This window comes from Mesocricetus auratus, unplaced genomic scaffold, assembly GCF_017639785.1.
Source record: "Mesocricetus auratus isolate SY011 unplaced genomic scaffold, BCM_Maur_2.0 Super-Scaffold_6730, whole genome shotgun sequence".
Classification (NCBI taxonomy): domain Eukaryota; kingdom Metazoa; phylum Chordata; class Mammalia; order Rodentia; family Cricetidae; genus Mesocricetus; species Mesocricetus auratus.
In genome coordinates, this window is record NW_024429184.1 from 109,424,758 (window position 1) to 109,447,058 (window position 22,301).

General features: G+C 39.5%; 1 protein-coding gene across 3 annotated transcripts in view; it reads right to left on the reverse strand.

Moving 5' to 3' along the window:
- Positions 1-22,301, reverse strand: part of Kcnn2 (potassium calcium-activated channel subfamily N member 2) — a 358,787-nt gene that overhangs the window by 15,863 nt on the left and 320,623 nt on the right. For all 3 annotated transcript variants that reach the window (XM_040741849.1, XM_005069150.4, XM_040741848.1), the window contains one exon: positions 17,648-17,789. In XM_040741849.1, the coding sequence (XP_040597783.1) occupies positions 17,648-17,789 (142 nt within the window). The remainder of the gene's footprint in view (positions 1-17,647; positions 17,790-22,301) is intronic.

Genomic DNA, 22,301 nt, shown 5'->3' on the forward strand with positions numbered 1-22,301 from the left:
AGTAGACCATCATGTATGGAGGCTGTAGCATGACAGTGACAAGGTCATAGAAGAATACAGTGATGTAAGCCTGAATAACACAGGACATAATTTGTAGAAAGCCAGGAGATGCCTTCATCTGAATAAATAATGACGTTACATTTCAAATCAGAATCCATTTAGATTATCTGAGACAAAATAGCATGGGAAACACTGTGTGGTACCTCAAGAATTCTAGACCTCTCATGCTTTGGTCAAGGTGCAGTCAATCTGAGTTGCAAAGAGTGGGAGTGTCAATCTTTGCTGAAACGGATCAGGACCACATGCAGGGTCCACACTGCAGCCACCTCATGGGCTTACCATGTAGGTAAGGAGTCTTGGCAGTGGTTGTCAAGGGAGTCTATAACTGGTGACATAATTGCAATCTTGAGAGGCAACAGAGTAACAAAATGGTTAAGCCAATTGCCACACACAAGTCACAAGTAGAGGAGAAAAGGGCAGGGTGCATTAAGGAACCCATGCAGGAGGCACATACACAGTAGGGTGATACAAGACTGGCAGATCTTTCTTTACACTTGAATCTCAACTAGTGTCCAGTAACGTTCCCTTGATGTCACCAAAGTGTAGAGTATTCCTAGGACAGACAGGTGAAGTAATCTTAAATTTCCACAAGGCAGCATACTTTTCCTCATTACCAACAGGCCTAAAAATCCCACATCAAAATGCACCAGTCATCATCTTAAACAGATAATACTGAAGAATAACAGTTATGTAACTTACCGCCCACTCCATCTGTCTCCTACAGTGCTCAATCTTGGGAGCTACTGAGTTAAACACACACACACATACACACACACACGCGCACCTCATAGAGTTTTAGGAAAGTTTACAGTTTTATGGTGAGCTACAAGTTAAAAGGCAAGTTACATAATGACCTCACTTTTATTCCTAAAATGGACCACATTGGGAAATAATAAAATTTTTTAAAAAATGGAATAAAGTCCATTTGTGAGAAAAGGTTATCTCATAGTATTTGGCATTTTAGTGACTTGTTTTGCTTACTGTATTATTTAGAATCAACAGTTGGTACTGTACTCAATCCCTCTACCCAACCAGACTCTCCACATTCTTTTCCAGGGTCTATCTCAAACTGTCATACCTACCATCATCCATATGTACCATCTATGTAGCATCTAACCTCTCCAAAGTCTTGCCTTGTGGGTCTCCATGACCATACCCATCCAGGCCGTCTTTGCATTCCACCAGATCAAGCCAGGGTCTCACATCCAGTGCCCTGGCCTCATGTTGACTCCCCTGCATGCACCAGAGCATTCTCTAGACGCAGACCCTCTCTACCTTTCCACAAAACCATAGGCCCTACCTATGCCACATCCAACCTTTCCACCCAGTTATAACCATCTCTATACCCATAGCCAGGCTTGGATGAGAAACAGCGCCCTGTTTCTATCTGACTTGATTCAACACAAGGCATTTCCAACCTCTAGGCCCAACTCACTCACACTTCCTCATGCTTCCCCAACAACATATCCATCTCAACCTTAAAACTAAAATATACCTCCAGATGCCAAGATCTCTTTGCAAAACTACAAATTATGAAAGATCAACCAGTATCTTCTCTTAAATCTATCAGTTTGTCATGAGAATTGCCTAGATGAACCCAGGATACAGAATTTAAAAGAAAAATCATAAACTTTCTCAAATAATCCAAGAAGTTTAAGGCTAATATAAAGAAACAAATTAATGACATTGAGGAGAATAACTAAATGCCCGAGTGGCACCCAAGAAAGCAAACATAAGGATGATGGAAATGATGAAGATGATCCAGGACTTGAGGACAGAATTCAATAAGGAGATAACAAACATAGAAGATGGAATTGAAAACTCAAAGAAGCCTTACATGTAGAATGAACCATGCAGGAGAAAAGGCTATCAGGACTTGAAGATAAAGTAGAAGATCTAGTACAAATAAAGAATGTGAAAAACTTAATAGAACATAGGAAAGGAACATACAAGATATGTGAAATACCATGACAAAAAAAGAAAGAAACCTTAAAATTGTAGGTGGAGATGAGGGATGAGGTCAAAGACACAGACCAGCTCTTCAACAAGATCTACACACCTACCCAAATTAAGGTAACACACACCAATATAAGTACAAGAAGCACACAGAACACCAAATAGACAAGAGCAGAAAAGATAAACCCCATGGCATATCATACTTAAAACACCAAAGAACAAAGAAACTCCTAAAATTGGAAGGGGCCTCTGCATTAGCTCCTGCCCCCAGTTCCTGCTCTGTTTGAGTTTCTGTCTTGACTTCCTTCAATGATGAACAGTGATATGGAAGTATAAGCCAAACAACCCCTTTCCTTCCCCCAAACTGCTTTGGTCATGGTGTTTCATCACAGCAACATAAACTCTAAGACAGGGACCATTGCTGTGGTAGGTGAGTGGGGGGAATCAACTGAAAAGAGAATGATGGGGTGTAAGCAATCTGATAGGCAAACTGGAAAGAACAGATGGCTGTAAGAGAGGGTTCTAATTAGAGAGGAGGAACGAAGATAAATACAGAGGGAGGGGAAAACAACAGTAAGGATGTCTGAAAAAAATCACAAGGGACCATACTATTAAATATCTAAAGACAAAAACAAAAATTAAATACAGTTTAAATGAAAAGTCCTCAACTGGGCTGATAATAATCAAAAACCACAACACTACACATGAGAAGCCCTTGTTTGAGTTGTTATTCAGGGTTGCCCAAAAGACTCCCAAGTATTGTTACTGTCCTTGTTTGGCCCCTTGAGATGGAAGGCCTTCCCTGTTGCTGAAGAAGCCAGAGGCCCCTGGGCTGGACCTGATCTCAATGTATCTTCCCTGAGGATCAGTTTTCATGGTATCAGAAGCATGTAAGCTTCCAAAGGAGGTAAGCAATCAACAGTCCAACCCATCTATGACACATGAACCACAACAATGACCACCATGACTTAATAACCACTAGATTATGCTAGTGGCACACATATCTTAGTTATAACCAACAGCTCTCTAGCTGGACAAACACACTAAACAAAAGGGAAATCATGCATAGTTTCCCTAAAACGAAGCCTAACCAACTACACAGGACTAGTAATGTTATGGATATCAGCAGATAACCTAAAATTGCCATTTAACTAAACAAGCATGTCCTTAACAGCAATATAAACAGTTGTTCTTATATCCACAGATGTGTATCCTCGCCCCTCATCAAGGAAACTTTTCATTGCAACAGATGAAGATCACTACAGGAAAAAAAATACAGAGTTGTGATGGGGAATGATCTTCTGTGTATATGTTTGTCTTATTGGTTGAAAAATAAAGCACTGTTGGCCAATAGGGAAGCAAAATAGGTGGGACTAGGAGTCAAGGAGGATTCTGGGAAATGTAGACAAGGGTGGAACATCACCATGGAAGAGGGGATGCATGAGGCTGGTGTCCTCAGTAAGACAAGACCTTATAAAAATACAGATTAGTAATTATGGGTTAATAATTAAGTCAGAGCTAGACAATAAGAAAATACAGCAAATAGCCAACAGCTTCATAATTAATATAGCATCCTGTGTGTTCATTTGGGACTGACGCGGCACTGGGATCAGGCTGGTGGGAAGAATGTTATCCATACAACCACCCATGAACCTAAGGTCCAAGAGGAGATTGTGGAATAAGGGGAAAGAAAGACTGTTAAGAGACAGAGGATCAGGGAATTTGATATGCAACTCTATCTCCTAGTATTGTCAGAAGCTACATCCATAAACATTCACTGATTGGACTATCTAAACTTGAGCTGAATGGGCAGGACACACAATAGGCATGCCAAAGTGGATATAGGAAAGGCCAGGCCACAACCCTACAGAAAGAATGAATTACAGGCAACCAAGGAATGCTGAGAGTGGGAAAAGCCATCTTCCCTAGGAAAGAACATACCATTAGTTATCCAAAATCAAATGCTCAGCCCTAAAAATACATATACAATAATAATATACAACTCAAGCAGGTTATATTTACAAATATACACATATATGCTTATAGCAACAATTAATGAAAAAAGAGGTCATGAATTTAAAAGAGATAAAGGAGGGATATTTGGAAGGTTTTGGAGGGAATAAATGAAACAGGGAAATTATATTATCTAAAACAAAACAAAAAGAAAAAAAGAAATCATTGGATTCCATAAACAGCATATACTCTGTATAAATAGTCAAGCATGTAAAACGTGAAACAAATTTGTGTTTTAAGAAAATATTTAATATTATTAGATATAAAGCTTTTAGTAAATTCAATTTATAGATTCTTTGTTATAAGTTTACAAAATGTTTACATTTTTACAGGAATTAATAAATCCTACAGGAATCAAAGAATGAATGGAACTCTGAGAATGACCTATTCCAAGAAAGAGAAGAAGAAAATGAAAGATAAATATGCTTGTTCACCTTGCCATGGCCTGATAATTATAATCTGTAATTGTAATTATCACTGACTGTAATCTGATGAGCAGATACTCTTCACACCAATTTGCAGAGTGTTTTATTGTCTTCTTTTATCTAGCTATGTGAAGAAAGTAGTATCACCACAAAGGAAGGACTCTAATCATAGAAAGACCTGAACATCGTCTAGTTAATTCTTGGCTTTTAAGATCCATTGAAATCTGAATTTGGTTACAACTCAGTTGTGGACCTGAATTAGCATTTATTTCATTGCATTCCCTTACCCAACACTGTGATATTGATTTCTATATTTAGTATCACATATTTTCTCATGTATGACCATTTCTGCACTCATGATAAATTTCAAAATGAATATCAATTCACCTAATTTTATCAGGTAAACTCTTAAAGTATGAAGGCTTATCTATGGAACACTATGAATAAATATCAAATAAATCACAACTGTTCCTTTGTAATAACTAGTTTAACTCTTTTTGAGATAGGCTTTCATTGTATATCCCTGGCTATCCTGGAACTCACTCTGTAGATCAGACTGGCCTTGAACTCATGGAGATCTGTCTGGGTGCTACCACCACCCAGCCGACTTTATGCACATGCTGTGTTTGCTTGGAGCTTCACTGATGTCCTCGGCAAAAGCAGTACACACTCTTAAACATTCACTGGGCCTTGACTCCAGCCCAAGTACTGGTATAACTTTTAAATCAGTAGTTCACAGCCTTGATCAGGAACTAGATTCACTAGGAGAATTCATAGGAACCGCACTGTTGAGACACGGTACCCACATCTCTTGAATCCTGCAGTACATGATTCCCTGACAGCCTAAGCTTTAGGTGAGGGAGGCTCTGGACAAATAGCAAGCTGCACTCTGAGTGTATTCACTTGTTATATATGTGAGTTGTTCAATTCACACATTAGAAGGATGCAAGTCTGAGGTGTGATGGATGCTACAATATACTGTGCTCCATGAAGACAATTCAAGTGGATTTAGGGCTAAATCCTGATGAAAGAAAAGAACAGACTCGGGGAAGGAACGTGCGCCTTTGCCGTTGGCTTTTAAGCTTTAGCCACAAAGTCTAAACAACTCTGTCAACCCATGATGGGCTGATGACTCACTAGCCACCTGCCCCTCCCTCTGCCCAGGCTAGCACTTGCTAGACCAACACAGGCACCTGTTGCTTATTTTCTCCCTCTTGCTCTTCAGAGTAGGCAACCAGAGTTCTTTAACAAGCCAAGAATGTGAAAATCAAGGGGCTCCTAACTGTTACAGTCAGCCATGAGAAGGCATTTGGCACAAGGCAGTGAAATTTTTTTCTCCCCGGGCAGGTGGCTACTGCTGAGATCCTTCTGGAAAGAAATCAAAATCCTAATAGTAGTGGAAAATCACTGGCATCAAGAGCCTTGGGAAGAGATTTTTCTTTGTGCTTATTCTGGGCTCTACTCCTCCTGTGGATGTCCCATTTCTCGACAAGTACTCTCTCACTCACCCAAGACTTGTGCTTCAAAATGAGCACCTTGGGAACAAAGCAGAAAAGCAAGCAAATCTAACAATTTGTACAAGCTTTCAACTGCTACCTATACTTTTCACTCCATTATCCTAACTGTAAGATTGTAAACTGTACCCAAACAGACACTTAGAAAGTCGTTTGTGGAAGTCAAGTATGGTGGCCGTACCAGTAATCCTGGCACCTAGGGGTGGCAGGAACAACGGGCCTCAAGGTCATCCTCAGCTACAGTGTGAGGTGGAGGCTGACCTGCGTATTTGAGAGAGACCCAGTCTTAAAAAGCCAAAAGTTAAATAAGATAAAAATAAAAGCAGAAATGAAGGAGGAAAGAAAAGGAAACCTTTTCATTTAACATAGTCTTCACTTATACAAAGTCATTTTCTCCTTATGTTGCAGTGTTGTTTTAATTGGCGGAACTAAGCTGAGACCTATCTAGGTTCTTAATATATCACAAGAGGATTTCATATGTGTGTGTGTATGTGTGTGTGTAGAATCATGTTTCAACAAAAAACTTGATTGCTTAATAATTTTTGGAGTTATGCAAAACAGAACTGTTTGTGTCAGAAAATTTTCAGAGGTCAAGTAGAATTCCTGGCAGCAGGTGAGTGGTTGTAGTAACTGAGGTAATGGCACACTGCTCCTGTCTACTCAGTGTCTATTTTGGGGCTATTCTGTTTCATAATGTAAGAATGGAATTGTGGTTTGTACATTTTCTCCAGTGCTTGTCACCACCACAACCCATGTAGAAACATTTGGGACTAACATATGTTTCTCTCTGGAAATGAAGATCCCTGTATGCCTTTAATACGATGAGTCATGGTCTTTTCACCAGGCTTGGGGAAGAAATCCTGGCTCCTTTTCCCCCATTTTATATTCTGTGTTTAATGAAAAACCAAAGCAAATCACTAACCTGCCTTTGGGGCACCCAAACTTAACCCAAAGATACTGTGTTTCTGACCCTGTATATTAAAATAAGAGTGTTAAGTATTCTTTACATAATTTATCATCTTTTAATCTAACAAAGTAAGTGCTAAATGAGAGAGAGACTGGAAAAGTATGGGTGTGGGGCAGAGTCAATTTGTGTAAGAAATAGCAAGACATGAGAAGCAGTACTAATGATCCTGACCCTTAGCCAGATCAAATTGAAGCTAGGATAAGTTTGAACTCAGCCTCAGCACCTGGAGGATGATGGCTTCCCTCCTCTGTCCTCCATTAGACCACAGAAGTATCATCTAGGATGCAAGTGAAGTTGATGGTGTCTACCTCACCAAGAATGTTCCTCAATTAATGCTGGAAAAAGTCAACAGCGCGACATTTTCATTTCAGGTCACCTAGTGATGGTGCATCCTGTAAATACTTTCAAGAACTATCTTGAAACACAACTTTGGGTTGAAGTTTTCATAACTTAAAGACGGCCATAAAAAATGAAGTTCCTTTGACAGAGCACTGCAGGAAGGTGCCAATTATTGCCTATAAAAAGGCATCATCCAAATAACCAACTTAATAATGGAATTCATGATTTTTATTTTTAATTCCAAAATCCCAACCATTATGGTGAATGGCCTTATAAAGCCACTAATGGTCAAAGTATTTCAGGCTCAAATTATCCTCATGGGATTTGTATAATAGTTCATTAGAGTGAAAACAGCATTTTAATAGCCAATTTAGAGTATTCAATGATAATCAAGTTTACCAAAAATATACTTCTTAAATTCTATGTTTAACTTAAAAATGAATAGAACCACTTAAAGGTTAACTTTTATGTGTATGAGTGTTTTGTCTGCCTGCATGTTGGTGTATGAGGTGCATGCCTAGTGCCTGCAGAAGACAGAAGGGTATCAGATCCCTTGGAACTGGAGTTACAGATGCTTGTAAGTCACCATGTGGGTGCTGGGAATGGAACCCAACTCTTCTGAAAGAATATGGGGCATCTTTCTAGTCTTTAACATTAATTTTCATGTATCATTTCATAAATCAGTTCTTTAAGAAGGTAAACAAATATTTGACATTATCACCTGCCTTTGTATTTCTGAGGTTGACTGATTCAATAGTTAAGAAACATAAATACATTTTACTGCCCTTGTCTGACACAAATAATTATGCTTTCATAATAAATATGTAAAGCAATCAATTTTGGCAAATAAAATTCTCTAAACCACTCAAGTTTAATATTACAATCCATTAGGGTGTTACAAGATGTCCTCGGGTCATGAAAATAATTCCCTCTATAAAAAAAATGTCCTTTCTCTGATTTTCTACAAATCAAGTTGTCATTGCCACTGGAGGTCAGATGCACATTAGTGTCATCCTAAGGATGTGCGTGTGTGTGTGTGTGTGTGTGTGTGTGTGTGTGTGTGTGTGTGTGTGTAGGGGTGTCTATTCTGGGATGAAGCCTATGGACTGGGAAACCAATCTCTGTGATTGCTATATCAAGTCATTCTTGTAATTCTGGACTGAAGATAAGGAAGTATTGCATAAAATTGGCCATCAACATTGAGTCATTCTGTAATTAGAGCTCCTTATTAGAAAGAGTGCCAGTATGAGCTGAGGTACTTACAGAGTTAAGGGCCACTCTAGAAACTAAGGTGTTGTAGGTTATAAAATTGAGATAGTATGAGGTGCTGGCAAGTCACAACACCTTCTCATAAGAAAGCAGCTATTGTGTTTCCTATCAAAATATCCTGGGGTTACCGAATCCTGCAGAGGGATCTGGAGGAAGACCAAAGCATCCAGTATCAGTCACCTTCAGTAGGGCAAGCATGAATTGAGCTCATCTGGGAGAGAGGAGAGACCCTTGAATCCATACCCACCAGAAGAGGAGAGACCCTACCTATACCCACTGGAAGAAGAGGTGGAAAGACAGAAGTATAAAAACACATCCAACAACAAAATGTCTTACATGACACCACCAGAGTCTAGGGACTCTACACCACCAAGACTTGAACATTGAAGGCAGATGAAACAGAAAAGAATGCCCTTAAAAACAACTTCATGAAAATGATAGAGGCACTCAAAGAGGAAATAAGAAAATGCCTTAAAGAAATGGAAGAAAACACAAACAAACAAATGCAAGGAATCATCAAATATTTTAAAGAAAGCTAAGGAAAAACAATCAAACAGACAGAGGAAAAAATTCAATCAGTTCAAGACCTGAAAACTCAAATAGAGACAATAAGGAAAACACAAACTGAAGGAATACTGGGAATAGAAAAGCTGGGTAAATGATCATGAACTACAGATGCAAGCATGGCCAATAGAATACAAGAGATGGAAGACAGAATCTCAGGGGCTGAAGATAAACTAGTGGAAATAGATTCACCACCAAAGAAAATTTTAAATCCAACAAATCCTTAACACAAAATATCCAGGAAATATGGGACACAGTGAAAAGACCAAACCTAAGAATAATAGGTATAGAAGAAAATAAAGAAGCCCAGCTCAAAGGTACAGAAAACATACTCAACAAAATCATAGAAGAAAACTGTCCCAACCTGACAAAGGATATGCCTATGAAAGTGCAGGAAGCTTACAGAACACCAAATAGACTGATGAAAAAAAAGGCCCCTCACCACAAAATAATCAAAACACCAAACATAAAGAATAAAGCCAGATTATTAGGAGCAGCTCAGGAAAAAGGCCAAGTAACATATAAAGGCAAACCTATCAGAATTGCACCCAACTTCTCCATGGAAACACTGAAAGCCAGAAGGTCCTGGATAGATGTTCTACAAACACTAAGAGACCAAACTAACATATCCAGCAAAACTCTCAATCACTGTAGATGGAGAACACCAAATATTCCATGACAAAACCAGATTTACACAATACATATCCACAAATCCAGTCCTACAGAAAGTTTTAGAAGGAAAACTCCAAGTCTAGGAAGTCAACTACACCCAGAAAAAATAGGCAATGAATAATATCACTTTACCAAAAGGCAGAAACAGGGAAAAACTCACACAAAATACCTCCACCAAAAACAAATCCAAAACAAACAAGAATCAACTATCAATGGTCATTATATCCCTAAATATCAATCATCTTAACTCACCTATAAAAAGACACAGGCAAACAGAATGGATATGAAGACAGAGTCCATCCTTCTGTGGCATACAAGAAACCCACCTCACCTTCAAAGACAGATGTTACCTCAGAGTCAAGGGTTGTGAAAAGATTTTCCAATCAAATGACTCTAAGATGCAAGCTGGTGTAGCTATCCTAATACCTAACAAATTAGACTTCAAACTAAAAATAATCAAAAGAGATGAAGAAGGTCATTTTATATTCACAGGAAAAATCCATCAAGATTAAGTCTCAATTCTGAACACCTATGCCCCAAATACAAAGGTACCTACATTCATAAAGGAAATATCAAACTCAAATCAAACATTAAACACCACACACTTAGAGTAGGAGACTTCAACACCCCACTATCACCACAAAACAGGACCACTAGACATAAACGTAACAAAGAAACAAAGGATCTAACAGAAGTTATGACCCAGTTGGGATTAACATATACCAATAGAAGATTCCATCCAAACACAAAAGAATATACCTTCTTCTCAGCACCACATGGAACCTTCTCTAAAATCGACCACATATTTGGCAACAGAGCAAACCTTAACAGATACAAAAAAAATTGGAATTGCTCCCTGTATCCTATTGGATCAGGATGGTTTAAAGCTAGAATTCAACCACAACACAAATTTCAGAGACCCTACCAACTCAGGAAAATTGAACAATGTGCATTCCTGGGTCAAGAAAAAAGTAAAAAACAAATTAAAGACCTCCTAGGATTCAACAAGAATAAAGACACTTTGAAAGCAGTGCTAAGAGGAAAGTTCATAGAACTATGTGCCCACATGAAGAAACTAGAGAATAGTCACACTAGAGAATTAACAGCACAACTGAAAGCTCTAGAATGAAAAGAAGCAAAGTCAACCTGGAGGAATAGTAGACACCAGGAAATAATCAAATTGTGACCTGAAATCAATAAAGTAGAAACAAAGCAAACAATGTTACAAAGAGTTGGCTCAGATACTTAAATTGCTAAACATCTTTAGCCATCAACAAAATGCAAATCAAAACAACTCTTAGATACCATCTTACTCCTGTCAGAGTGGCTAAAATTAAAAACACCAATGACAGTTTATGCTGGAGAGGATGTGGAGAAAGGGGAACACTCCTCCACTGCTGGTGGGAGTGCTGGCTCATACAGCCACTTTTGAAATCAGTATGGAGATTCCTCAGGAAAATGGGAATCAGTCTCCCACATGATCCAACAATTCCACTCTTAGGCATATATCCAAAAGATGAGCATTCATACAACAATGACATCTTTTCAACTATGTTCATAGCAGCATTACTTGCAATAGCTAGAACCAGGAAGCAACTTAGATGCCCCTCAACTGAAAAATGGATAGAGAAAATGTGGTACATTTACACAATTGTGTACTACTCAGTGGGGGAAAAAACAATGGAATCTTGAAATTTGCAGGCAAATGGTTGGCACTATAATAAACCATACTGAGTTAGGTAACCCAATCACAAAAAGACAAACATAGTATGTACTCACTTTTATATGGATTTTTGACATGGAGCAAGTTATTGACAGCCTACAGTCCACACCACTAGAGAGGATGGGAACCAGTGAGAACCTTAAGAGAGACATGCATGGTACCCCTGAGAAGGGGAAGGGGACAGGATCTCCTGAGTGGATTAGGAGCATGGGGAGAGGGGAGAGGGAGCAGGGAGAAAGAGAAGGGGAGAAGAGGAAATGGTGGAACAGGAAGGTTGGGTCAGGGGAAGAATAGAGGAGAGTAGGATGAGAGATACTATAATAGAGGGAGTCATTATATGTTTGAGGAGAGATCTGGCACTAGGGAGATTTCTAGAGATCTACAAGGATGACACCAACTGACAATCTAAGCAATAGTGGAGAGGCTACCTTAAATGCCCATCCCCTGTAACAAGTTTGATGACCACTTTATATGCCATCCTAGAGCCTTCATCCAGTGGCTGATGGAAGCAGAGGCAGATACCCACAAATAAACACTGAACTGAACTCCTGTAACCCAGTTGCAGAGAGGGTGGAGTGATGAGCAAAGGGGTCAAGACTGGGCTGGTGAAACCCACAAAAACAGTTAACCTGAACAAGGGAGAGCTCATGGACTCCAGACTGGTGACTGAGAGGACAGCATGGGACTGATCCAGACCCTCTCAACGTGGATGTCAGTGAGGAGGCCTAGGCAATCTGTGGAGCCTCTGTTAGTAAATCAGTATTTATCCCTGGCATATGAATAGACTTTGGGAGCCAATTCACGTGGAGGGATGCTCTCTTAGCCTGGACCCATGGGAAATGGACTAGGCTTTGCCGTGTATGATATGACAGACTTTGGGGATCCCCCATGGAGGGCCTCACCTCCCAGGGAGTAGAGGGGACACAGGGTGGGAGCAATGAGGGCAGAGGAGGAAGGGATGGAGAGGGATCTAGGATTGACATGTGAAGCATGCTTGTTTTTAATTTAAATAAAAATAAAAATAAATATCCTGGGATTTATCTGTGAGTTAGTAATTCTAGGAAGAACTAGAATTCTAGTTAGGAAACTGATCAGGAATTTAGTTTTCCTATTGAAAAAGCCTATAATTCTCCTTTCCTATCTGTATAAAATGCACTATCGCATGAAATTAAACATACCCTCCTTTCAGTGGGTCTTGTGTGATGGGATTCAATGTGGCCTTTGAATTGAGTTCCGAGGGTGCTCACTCAACTGACACCAGGACATCCAACAAGTTTGATGTGCATACAGTTTCTATTTAGTGTTCTCATGGAATTACTGTCTAGTGCCCTTGTGGAAATACTATCTATGGTATTATAGAATCACTATCTAGTGTTTTTGTGTAATTACTATCTAGTATTTTCATGCAATTACTACCTAGTGTTCTCATGGAATCACTACCTAGTGTTCTTATGGAATTGCTGTCTAGTATTCTCAGGGAATTATTATCTAGTATTCATGTGAATTACTACCTAGTATTCTCATTGAATTACTTACTACCTAGTGTTCTTGTGGAATCACCACCGAGTGTTCTTGTGAAATTACTATCTAGGTTATCACAGAATTACTGTCTAGTGTTCTCGTGGAATTACTTCCTAGAGTTCTCATGGAGTTAGCATCTAGTGTTCTCATGGAATTATTATCTAGTGTTCTTGTGAAATTACTACCTAGTATTCTCATGGAATTACTGTCTAGTTCTTTGAAGTAAAAGGCAAAGTGGTACAGATGCTTTGTTCTGGAATGACATTTCTTTTTCTTCCCAAATAAAGCTAAAAATATTAATTAGTGTGATCTTTTCAAACTATCATGAATGGCTAAATCTTGGTACAGAATTGCTAGTGAGACAAAAAAAAAACAAGTCACTTGGAGACCTCACACTGGTTGTTTTTTTCTCAAGCTAGGGCTCTATAGATCTTTATTAAAGAATTTTTTTATAAACCACACATTTGAATGGACAGGTATTACTCTATATTTAAAGATAATTATGCCTCAAAATTTATTAATCCATTGTCTAAGGGGTCAAATGACCAAGAAGAGTTACAGATGTAGGGAAGCAAAAGTTTTACATGAATGATTTTTCCAGTAAAAGTGAAACGGTACCCTTATCAATATGGTTCCTCTTGAAACAATCATATATTCATGAGGAAATGAAAATGCATAGCTTTAAAGGTGTGTTATATTCACCCATGTAGATATAAAATGGGAGAAAGGATAAGTGCTAAGTAAAATGATCAATTGTGTTTAAAAATGGAAATAGAAACTACCTGGTGGTGACAGAAACTCGAGGCACTAAAACCTGAGAGTCTCTTTGCCTACTGCCTTCATTGAAAGTTGAACATAGTTAGAATTCAGTCTATTGTTTATGACAACATCCCAAACAGGAAATCTTCAGTTCCTCAGTGTTTCCTCAAAGGGAGGAAGAGTAGGGAAATTATTCTTTAAGGGGGAGAATATGTAATTACAACCTTAATGCCTTTGTCTTAAAGAAAAAGTATTGTGACTTCTGTTAAGCTATTCCATGGTTTTATGTTTTAAACCTAATATCCAGGGGGTCTGAGAGGAGGATTGAGATGGCTCAGCTGGTAAAGTGATTGACATGTAAACAAAAGGACCAACTTTGGATTCCCAGCATCCCTGTGAAAGCACACATGGTAGCATGTGGGGTCTTCTGGTCAACAAGTCTACACAAATCAGTGAGTTCAGGCTTAGTGAAGGACTCTGTCTCAAAAACTAAGGTGGAGATTAATTTAGGGCAACACCTGATGTTGACCTTTGACCCTTTGGCACATGTAAACACATAGGAAATATTTGTGGAAGAGAGGTCTCTTGATCTCTAGATATGCAGTTCATAGGTGAATCTTGGCATATGGCACATTGCTACCTAATGCTTTTGATCATATGCATGGGAAAGAGGAAGAAAGAAGGGAACACACACACACACAGATATTTCTGCCCAGAGTAGGACAGATATAAGCTTAGTCTTATGTCCTTGTCTCTAAAAATATATGACCCATGGCACAAATTCAGCTTTTTTTCAAAAACTTCTAAATTATACCCTAATTTTGAGTTTTGACTAATGTAGGCACTGAGGATGATGGCATGCTATAATTCATCAGTGTCATTTAGCTTTGGGAAGAAAACAAGCAGGGCTTTGGGAAGTCTTTTTAAGTGTATAAGCATGTAGATCGACTCGACTTCAAAATGAAAACAAAATCACACACATGAAGGTGTAAATTCTACCCAAATGTCATAAACACGTGGATAAGGAAACTGAGTGATAAAGGAGAAGAAAAGGCCCAGTACTCTGGAGGTGAGACTCAAGGTGATGCACAGATGACCCTGTGTTCTCTTCAGAGTATTGTAAATTGTGTTCCTTATTCACAATTTATTAAAGGCTAAAGCTGAGAAGGGGAGACAGGCAAACAGGACACACTCGTGGGAAATCCGTCAATGCAGATTTTACTGTAGATGTCCAAAGAACAGATGAATAAACACTGAACTAGGAAGTCATTTCAGGCTAAGTATTATCATACTTTCCCTAATGAAAAGAAAGCAAAAGGCCAACAAAATTCCCAAATATACTTCATCTTCAAGAAACTAGCCTTTTATACAGTTATCTTCTTTTATGAATCTGTAATCTCATTCAGACATTCTCCACATCATATCCAGTTTGCTCTAAGTCTCTGAGGACTTTGTACAGGGTATGATCAACTTCTTAGATAGTTACTCCTGAAGACTGCCCAGTAGCCTGACACTATGAAAATTTGTCTGGCCTCAAGAGAGAGTTATTGCACTGTTCAGAAGCACTTTTAAGAGTGTGCACAGCCAGGGAATGGTGGCACATGCCTTTAATCCCAGCACTCGGGAGGCAGAGGCAGGTGGTTCTCTGAGTTTTAGGCCAGCCTGGTCTACAGAGTGAGTTCCAGGACAGTCAGGGCTACATAGAGAAACCCTTTCTCGGAAAAAGGAAAACAAAAGACAAGATAAAGAAAATAAGAGAAAGGCTACTAAAAGATTTCAGTAAACACTCTTTAATTGGGTTAATTAAATGACTTGTTCTTATATGGGAGAGACAATGGAGTCCCTGAGTTTAGGAATGGACTGTTATGCTATGAGCTTATGAAAAAGAATGAAGTCATGTACATTTCATTACACAGACTCTTCTTTTATATGTATAGATTAAAAGATGCTTAGAACTTCTTTTCCAAAACCAAGATCAATAGTGAAACCTAATCAAGGAAGCAGTAGAAGGAAGCAAACATGAGATTCTGAGCTGCCAGACAAGACTTTGAAGGGGAAGTTCTGGAAGCATTAGGGACAGAGCAATACTAAGAGAAGTGGGACATATCTCAAGGTGCCTGTGCCCAAAAAAGGTTAAAGTCAAATTTGTGTTGTTCCTCTTAACACAAAAGAAACAACAAGCAAGTTGTTTTTGAGAAACATAGGGGAAAGACTGTAGTTATCAGTTGTCTTTATAAATAGCACTGTTCATGTCCCTTGTGGGTTTGCTATGGGGCCTTCCAAAAATACACCTCTATATATTTTATTTCCAAAAGTTTTATCCTATACAATAAAATGCTATTATTTGAAAGAAAATGGGAGATATTCTAGAATCATACATTTAATGGGCTAAAGCAAGTTTGAAGTCCACTATAACCACAAAGCTGTGTTTTTATTTCACAAGGAAATAATGTCAAATTATGTCCCTAGATTATAATTCTCATGACTTGGCCTTGACAGTCATCTTCCTAGTGCTGTTGTCTTTAAAACTGCCATAGGTAGTCTCCTTATCGCTATTCAGTTCCACCAACGACAGAAGCATGCCCTGGTCTCCTGATGCTTAGGCTCTTAGTTCTTTCAGCTAATTAAAATCATTGGAACATTCTTCCTCAGCAGATGCTTCAGGTGACCCCATTCTGAGTGGACAGTACTCAGGGGACCTAAAACAGCCACCTGGAATTCTCTCCTGCTCCTCAGTGTATGGACAGCGTAGAAACATTGAGTGGTGTTCTCCCCTTTAGGATACACATCTGATTTCTTGTGCCCATGACGTTACTCGCTTCATATGGCCACCACACAATCTGTCGCAAGCTATGTTCCACTGCTAAGAACAAATAGAAATCCAATTACAGTTTCTGTCCTCTTTCCCTGCTATAATATATGTACAATAGGCTCAAAGGCAGAGAGAACACGGTGGTCACATTCAAAGGTTCATGGTCACTCTTACGTCAACTTGATCTTCAAGCAAATCTGTAAGGAACTCAAGGCCAGGGCAGCCAGTTGTCTCATGATCCTGGCCCCAGGAGTACTTTTATTTAAAGGTAACCTTTGCACTGGTCTCTGCCAGTCCTCTGACTGGAGAAGCATTCTGCCTTAGCTACCTTTCTCAAGTATGGAAACGCCTTTCCAGTTTTCACATAACATAAGTCACGGAACAAGCAGTTCAGGTTACACCACAGTGTATGAGAGACAAATAAAATGCCTGAATTTGTTAGGCCTCCTAGGAAAAGACCCAATGCTTACCATTACAGCAAACCTTTCTCCAGTGTCCCACAACCCCTGGCTTCCTGTCCCCAACTTATGAATAACCATGTCCCCCTTTATTCCTGTCCACTTACCTTGCTCAAATGAACTGCAGCCTTTAACCTGTGGCTTTTGAACAGAGTGCGCCCCACCCTGGCTGTTTACCCAGGAGACTCACTCCATCTGATGAGGCCTTATTCTTATTCCCCAGTTTCCTAAACAACTTGAGATTTACTTCTTTCTATATGAACTTGGGTGCAATTAACAATCATTTGTCAGTCATTTTCAAAACGTAGGGTTTCTGCTGGAGGCCTCCAGGAAACAGGACAGGGGCAGCTTATGTCTTGTTTTGCTGCATTCCCTGAACAGTTCCCAGAAGCATGCCTTCACCCAACCAATATTAAATAAGAGAACAAATAACACTATATAATGCAGCAGAGGTCTTTAAGCCCCCAACACATTTCAAAACTGGTTTTATGAGCAGAGAAGAAACTCGAAATCATTTTTACATGTGAAGTGACTGGTTTCTGTGTCTTCTAAAGCATCAATAAGAGAGATGGAAGGGAAGGGGAAGGACACTTACCATGATTCCAGTGAGCAAGCAAACTCCTTTACCACAGTATGTGTTAGGTACCATGTCACCATAACCAATGGAGAGAAAGGTTATTGATATCAACCACATCGCTCCGAGGAAATTGCTAGTAACGTCCTGTTGATCATGGTACCTGAAAGACAGCAAACAAAGCAAATGTTTTATAATTAAACTCTAGTACAGCAGCTAAGGACAATTCAATTACTTTGATAACTTCACTGTATCTTTAATAAACTCTTCTCTTTAGATGTGCTGAGTGACAGCAAATAAAAATGTCAAGAAGTTGCCTCAACTTAGAAGCAATACCTCAAAAGAATCATTTACAGTATGAAAAACCAAAATTCTCACTGCTGCAAGATGCCATACATTTACCTTTGTAGACAGTCTTGGCACTCGGCACTCTGTGATTCCAAGCTGATGTGCCCAACCTTTGTGACAATGTATCCTGTCTTAATCTCATGCCACATGTATAGTAAGAAGAGTCCTGCTGTGTCCTGTTCAGAGACTACTACCTTTGTTCCTCATTGTTCTTCTCAATAAAATTGGGCTGAAGCATGTACACGCTGTCCAGCACACATGCATATGATGATCAGGGCACATTGATTGTCGATGTTGGAAGAATGTGCTGTGTCTCTGCAGCTACAAGGCTGAGTGGCCCTCTCCAAACTCTATAGCACTTAAGCCTGAACTGTGGTCACCAACAGAATTCTTTGCTTTGTACCCACCTCCCACTAACGACCACAAGTCCTTTCTCTTGGACACTACTTGGGAGTCCTCTACTCTCCTCATTTCTTGTTGTGCCTTCTTCTAAATAAAGAGAAGCTAAAGTCCTGGTTCCTGTGACTTGCATGAAACTAAGAAGTGACAGGCTTGTGTGATAAGAAACCCAGCATAAGAAGGAGAGAAGGAGTGAGGACAACTACTGTATTAAATTAAAAAAAAGAAAGAAAAACAAGAAGAAAAAAAGAATAAGGTACACACCTTAGCTATGTCATGCCCAAGGAATGACCACTTTGTCCTAGCTATTGGTACTCATCCCCAGGATGTTCCAGGAAGCATTCCTAGCATTCTGTGGAGATCATTGGGTACATTTCCACTGTCTACACTTGTGGCACAGTGTATACAAGAGTTACAAAACTGTGGCTAGTGCTGGGCTTAGTGGTAACCTGAGCTAAACAGTTTCCACCGACTTCTCTGTTTCAAAACATAATTAAGTTAGATTTGGTTTATACCCCATTCACGACATCAGGTTACATTAGTGCATACTCCCTGCCATGATTCCTTGGAACATATATTACTCTATCACTGATGTGTCCTGCACAGAAGGAATGTGGGGGACAGCTCATTTTCCATTCAAATTTTGTGAAATGCAACTTCTACTTGATCAAATCTTGGATTACTTAAGATTATATACATCTAATCTCCCAAAGAAGTACATGCATAAATACATTATATTTATTTTGTTCTCAGTAGAGTCTCATCAATGCTCTCCCATGTACCATGTAATATTTTACATTTTAAAATATCAGATGATCACTCACCGAAGTTACTATACTCTTTACTCTCCTTATATTGACAGTTGTGTCCTAGGGAGATTTACTTAATAGTCTCAGACTCATGCTGAGTAAAATCTTCACTTTGAATGGCTTCCATACCTCTGTTTCAAGTACCAGAATGCTTTTCTGCTTGGCATGTGGTTTTCTCCTTTGGCAGAACAAATAACTTCAAAGAAGACTTTTAGACTTGCTACTACAATGCGGGGTCTCTGAGAATGCCTTTCTCACTACTGCCTAGGAGGAAAACTCAGCCACAAGGTGTCTGCTCTCCTTTCAGCACTTTTTATTCAGTTTTCAAGGTATGGAATGCTCCATGACCACCGATGGGGACCTGAAGCTCTCACTGGGAACGTCTAGCTTGCTCTTCTTGACTGTGTGCACCTTTGATCACAAGGCATCTTACACGTACAGTAAATCTCCCTTTCCTTCATCCCTGTGTCAGGTGCACTGATCCTTGCCACGTCGCTGTCAGTGGATGCTTACAAAACGCTATGCTCCTTATACTGTGTCAGAGACCGAAAACCATAGAAAGACCTGAGGAAGGCCTCACTGGAAACCAGTATACTCCTAGAAGTTGGGAATTTTTAGCTTGGGATCCCATAAATTATCCTTTTTGATTATGAAATAAAACTGTCTGAAAAAAAGCTCAAAATGGAAAAAAGCTCTCATACTAATGTTTATGTTACATTTAGACAGGCTCAGTTGTGAATAGTCAAAGTGAGGTAATTAAGGACCAAATTAGATACTATTAGAATAATCACCTGATTTCTTTCCCAGCAACTCAAACCCAAATATTATATTAGACTCATCAACACAGTGACACTATCGCTTAGAACATCCGTAGGCTTTGGATCAATGCCAGAGTCACACCGCCATGAATGATTAATGCATATAATTTAAGACTAAAGAGGTATGTAAACTTTCCTTATACAAGTTCACTTCACAGACCAGTCAGATAACCCATCCTTTTCACAAGAAAAACTGTCCAAGAAAGCCATGAAGAAACTACTCTCATGGTAAATACAATCTCTGATCAACAGGAGTGCCAATTTAATAAAAGAAACACTAAATAGTAGTACCACTGGCGGGAGAAATGCCTCATGGGGTCAAGAATTTAAACTAAGGACATGGGGGGTCCCCACAAAAGACACGTGCACTGCCTTAGAGGTACCCAGCACTCTCAGCTCTGTAGACATCTCTAGCTCTATCATCTTAAAGGCACTCCAGCCTGTTAGCCTATCCGTTACTAATCTCATTCACTGCTGACTGTGTCGAGCACTGTTTGACAGACATGACAGTTTGATTTCAAACTGAGCATTTGTTCAAGCTCACAGGGGTTACTTTCACTAAGGGTGAGGCTGACCAAGCCCAGCACTCCCACTGGCCCTCAGCACTGCATGCCAAAGGCTTGCACCTATGTATTCTCTTTGACAGGTCTCCTTCTTCAAACCATGCACAGGTCCGTATGGTTTTCCATTTGTCCTGTTTCTCTCAGCGTCCTGCATACACCTCTAACAGCATTCAGTAAATACTCACGTGGGTCACAAGGCATGCCATATACAATGTACCCTGCCTTCAGAATCAAAATAATGATGAATTTGAAGACGAATACTGGGCCTTTTTTATTTTTTGGATTCTGCACTGCTGCCCAGTTCTGGGTAAGTACAGAGGACAACTGGTGCTCATTCACTAATGTGGCACTGTCATTTTTTTTTTCAGTCTGAGTTTCCCTGGGCCATGTGCTAGGCTCTCAGAGTCGCACACAGATGCAACAGAGAGAAATGACTCCTGCTCATCAGTCAACATGAGCTGTATTTGTCATGTTATATCCCAAGGTAAAGGCACAGCTTATTCTGATAACAGCAAAAGTTACTGCGTCGTGGATGTTTAACAGCTGGCAAACTATTTTCATGAATGCTTCTCTATTGAGCATTTTATTAATATTAGATATGACAAAAAGTATTTCAAGTCTGATCTCAAGTTTCAGACTTGGTTATATAATGAAAAGCATTGCAGAGATTGGATGCATGTGATCAATATACCATCATTTCTCTCCTAAAACCACTTCTTTCCTGAAATAAAACTGTAACTATGGCAACACAAAAAGAAGATGTAAACTTAGAGCAACCAAGGGAAAGTAAAGGAGGCATCAGAGAGGAGGAAGAAATGTTTTTTTATGAATGAAAATGTATCCTGTTTCCAACCACGATGGCGCAATGGGTTGTTACATTTATACTTTATCATGAAACAAACTTTTAAAAAACTAATAAAATGTGTAATCATAGGTAGCAACATCAAAAACAGACAAAGATTCTGGAGAGAGGGTGGACAACTAAAGTGAGCCATATACTTGTCCCATTTTAATATCCAAATAGAATCTGCAGACTAAAGAGCAGAGAAGGAGAACAGGTACAGCGCCGATGCCTCCCTGAATTGAAGGGCGCAGCTGGACTCTAAGGAGGGTAAGGTATTAAGCGGCTAAATACCAAAGAAGGGAGATCTGTAGGGAGAGATTCAAGAGCTCTGCAGAGTCTCCTTGACTCTCCCAGCAAGTGGTACAGAACCTCCAAGTAAAACCATTTGACGCTGGAGACGTGGAAGCCCTGTGTGCACACTGATGGAGAGCCATCAATCACAGACAGACTGCAGGAAATGGACGCGGTATTAAGTGGAGAAAAAACTGTTAATTTAGACATGACAGACTTAAGCTTATGGGCATGCTACATTCCACAAAAGAAACATTACAGTAACAGACCAAAGAACAACCCAATAAAAAAAACACATGAAGAAATAAAACACCAACTCCAAAGAGGATAGAATTAGAGGGTGGGGAAGAAACAGCAGATGAGACAAATGGAGCACACAGAGCTCTAAGCACATTTACCCAGGTATATCCTCAATCATATTAAATATAAAGGGCCCGGTTATCTCCAGTTACACAGGTATCAACCACACAGGAGCGGGTAAGTTACAAAACTGATGGACTCAGATGGGTCTGTGGGGAGCAGCTATCCTTGGTCATTCTTTAGATAAAGGCTAGAGAAGCAGGGACTTGGGGGTCGAGAGAGGGCAGAAGAAATATTTAGAGC